The sequence below is a fragment of the Corvus cornix genome, chromosome 8 (assembly GCF_000738735.6).
Source record: "Corvus cornix cornix isolate S_Up_H32 chromosome 8, ASM73873v5, whole genome shotgun sequence".
NCBI classification, from domain to species: domain Eukaryota; kingdom Metazoa; phylum Chordata; class Aves; order Passeriformes; family Corvidae; genus Corvus; species Corvus cornix.
The window spans coordinates 2117957-2121623 of record NC_046338.1 but is presented as its reverse complement, the minus strand read 5'-3'; the positions used below and the strand labels follow the sequence as shown (position 1 = coordinate 2121623).

The following is a 3667-nucleotide window of genomic DNA, read 5'->3' as shown; positions in this document are numbered from 1 at the left end:
GGCGGGAGCGGGGCGCGGGGGGAGCCGGTGGCGGGCGGGAGGCCCCGCCGCCGCCGCCGCCGCGCCCCGTCCGCCGAGCGGGGATGACCCTGTCGGCGGCGGCAGCGCCAGCGACATGTCCGGCCCGCCGTCCCGGCGGCCGAGGATGTGGATATCGACGTGGGTGGGCGAGGGCGACGACGGGCCGGGCAAGGACAGCGAGGGCGAGGCCGGCAGCCCCCGCCGCCCTGCCGCGCCTGCCGCTGGACGAGGCGGCGGAGCTGGCGCTGCCCGCGGGAGGCGGGCCGCGGAGAGCGGCAGCAGCGGCAGCGGGAGCCCGGCCGGGGCGGCCCCCGGCGGCGCGGCCGAGGGCGGCAAGGGGGGCGGCGAGGAGGGGGCGAGCGCGGCGGCGGCAGCGGGGCGGCGGGGCAGAGCAAGCCCAAGAGCAGCCTGGTGAAAGCCGCCCTACTCGTACATCGCCCTCATCACCATGGCCATCCTGCAGAGCCCGCAGAAGAAGCTGACGCTCAGCGGCATCTGCGAGTTCATCAGCAACCGCTTCCCCTATTACCGGGAGAAGTTCCCCGCCTGGCAGAACAGCATCCGCCACAACCTCTCCCTCAACGACTGCTTCGTCAAGATCCCCCGGGAGCCCGGCAACCCGGGCAAGGGCAACTACTGGACGCTGGACCCGCAGTCCGAGGACATGTTCGACAACGGCAGCTTCCTCCGCCGCAGGAAGCGGTTCAAGCGGCACCAGCAGGAGCACCTGCGGGACCAGACGGCGCTGATGATGCAGGGCTTCGGCGCCTACGGCCTGGCCGGACCCTACGGCCGCCCCTACGGGCTGCACCCCCGGTGCCTACACGCACCCCGCGGCGGCCGCGGCCGCCGCTGCAGTACCCCTACATCCCCCGGTGGGGCCCATGCTGCCGCCCGCCGTGCCGCTGCTGCCGTCCAGCGAGCTCAGCCGCAAAGCCTTCAACTCCCAGCTCAGCCCCAGCCTCCAGCTGCAGCTCAACAGCCTGGGCGCCGCAGGCTCCATCGTCAAGTCGGAGCCCAGCAGCCGCCCGTCCTTCAGCATCGAGAACATCATCGGCGTCCCTGCCGCCAGCTCGGCCGCCAGCGCGCAGACTTTCCTGCGGCCGCCGGTCACCGTGCAGTCGGCCCTCATGGCCACCAGCCGCTGGCGCTGGCCAGGACCACCGCGGCCATCGCCCCCATCCTCAGCGTGCCTACCCAACATCATCGCGGGGCAGTTCCTGCAGCCCGCAGCCCCCGCCGCCGCCGTGCAGGCCAAGTGGCCGGCGCAGTAGCCCCGGGCGGTAGCCCCCGGCAGCGCCCCGGGGAGCTCCGGCCGCCCCCTCGGGGCTCCGCGGCCGCCGGACTCGGAGCAGCAGCGGGCACCGGCCGCCGCCACCGCCGCTTGTACATATTTGTATCAAAAATCACTGACGTTGCTTTCGGGGTTTTTATTTTTCTAAAGAGGCGAAATGACGGTCGCGATTAGGAGCTGCGAACTTTCACTTTTTTTGAAGGTTCCGGCGCTCCGAGCGGTTTTATCCGAAATAAACGAACAAACGAGAAAAAAAAAAATTGTATAAAAAAGAAATAAGCGGGGGAAATTTTAAATATTAAACGAACGGACAGGGAAAAAAAGAGAGAGTTTTGGAGAGAAAAAAAAAAGGAGGAAAAACGCTGTCATTCTATTATAGAAGTCTGTTTATATATGAATGAATATATGTATTCTAAATGTTATCCCTTCGTGTTGTACACAACTTTGTAAATAAATTTTTAAAATGCTCTGCCCGTCTCTGTGTGAGCGGTGTCTTTGTGACCCCCGCCCGCAGGACGGGCTGCGCGGCCGCGGAGGCTGGAGACGGGCGCGGGGCGCGGCGCGGGAGCGCCGGTTCTCCGATGCCGCGGAGGTTCGGGTTCCGCCGGTCGCGGTGCGGGTGGGTTTCCCACGGTGCCTCCCGCCGGTCCGGGGTGCGCCGTGCGCGGCCGCGCAGCGACAGCTCCCGGCCCTGCTCGTTCGTGGAGCGGCCGCCGCGGCGGGGCTGGCATCATCCCGATTCCTTCCAAATCCGACCTTCCCCGGCAGATCCGAGACTCCCGCGAGCGCGCCGTGATGTTTCCCTAAATATATTAATTTTTCTCGGCCTGACTTCGACTTCACATCCCGGCGCTGCGGCATTCCCGGCCGGAATAGGTATGCTTTGGGTCTGCGGTCGGGGCTAATTATAAGGGAAATTATCTAAAATAAAACCTGTTGGGTCGATTTAATCAATGTTTACTATTTATTTTAGAGGGAAAAATATATATATATGTTCAGGCCGTGGCCGTGCGGTGTCCGAGAGCGGATCTTTCGTTTAGATCAGGGAAATAATCGGGGTTAAAGCAGCGGTTCTTCCCGCGGGAAGGGACCGGCCTTTCCCAGCTAATTCCCAATAACTCAGCTTTAATGGCAGCTGCGAAAATTAAAAATAATAATATATATATATGTATTTTCGGGGCTAAAATAAAGAGACAGTCAAAATAAAAAAAAAATTAAAATATAGCGTTATAATATTTAAAGCGGCGCGTCGGGGGGCTGAGCCTGGCGACATCTCGGTGTCTCCTGTGCACTGACAGTGTTTGGTGCTTTATTATCTTCCTCTTACGAAGTTGAATTTTTGTCACCTTGGAAAACCTTCGTGAATTTTGCTTTTCCGCCCAAATAATTCGTTGTCTTTGTTAGGAAAATCGGCGGCGTAAAATGCAGGCGGGATGCGGGATGCGGCAGGCTCGGCTGCGGGAGGAGCTGAACCAGGCGCTTATTTCCCCTCCAACAACCCTCTGGCAGCCGTGGATTTAAAATAAATATATAAATAAAAGTGTCCTTGCTTTCCTGGTAAGCAGTAAATATTATTTCTTCCTAAGTAAATATTTATACCTCTGCATACATAGACTAAAATAAACCGAGCAGCCCCGGTGATGAGATCGTTTGAACTTTATAAATAAGGACTCGCTAATCATCTGCCAGGGACAGGGAGAACCTGGAGGGAGCGGGGACACGCGGGGCCCTCCACGGGCACCCACGGCCCCGCGGAACCCCGCGGAGCGGAATGTGGCGGTGCGTGGTGGTGTCAGAGGAAGGAGTTGTTTCACAGTTGTGTCTGGCTAATCGGTTTTACACAAACAGCAAATGGTGGGTGATTCGTGCGATCGAGGGGCTTTCTATATTTAGCCGATCCCCTGGGAAAAAAGAAAGGAGCCTCTGCCCGGAGTCGCTGCGAGGCTCAAGAAGCTGCTGATCCAGGACTTCCAGAGGACACCGGATAACAGGGGCTCATTCCATTCCCCAGCCTTTGTTACTTATAAAATTACTCGCTCATATTTCCCCACATAGCAGCGATGCCTCGGCTCGGCATCTGCGCGCCGGCGGCGGCGGCACCGGCAACTTTCCTGCCCGCCGCCTCCCGCCGGGAACCGCTTCTCCCTCCGTAACCTTCGGCCTCTCTTTCTCTCCCCCGCTTTCCCCCTCGATCGCCGAGGACAGCGGCCGGCAGGAGAAGCCTTTCCCGGGGAAGGGGCGGCAGCGGTTCCCGGGGCCGGGCAGCACCGGGAAGGCGCGGGTCTCGGGAAGGACCCCGGGATGAGCCCCCCATCCGGCCGCCACCTCCCCGCGGGAGCCGCCGGCTGCCCG

General features: G+C 61.0%; 1 protein-coding gene across 1 annotated transcript; it reads left to right on the top strand.

Moving 5' to 3' along the window:
* Window positions 1-368: 368 nt before the first annotated feature.
* FOXD3 (forkhead box D3) lies at window positions 369-1391 on the top strand. Its single transcript, XM_039556550.1, is given in 4 exon segments — window positions 369-832; window positions 834-1152; window positions 1155-1219; window positions 1221-1391. Coding segments are annotated over 4 exon segments (822 nt in total). The 5' UTR covers window positions 369-469; the 3' UTR covers window positions 1296-1391.
* The last annotated feature ends 2276 nt before the right edge of the window (window positions 1392-3667 follow it).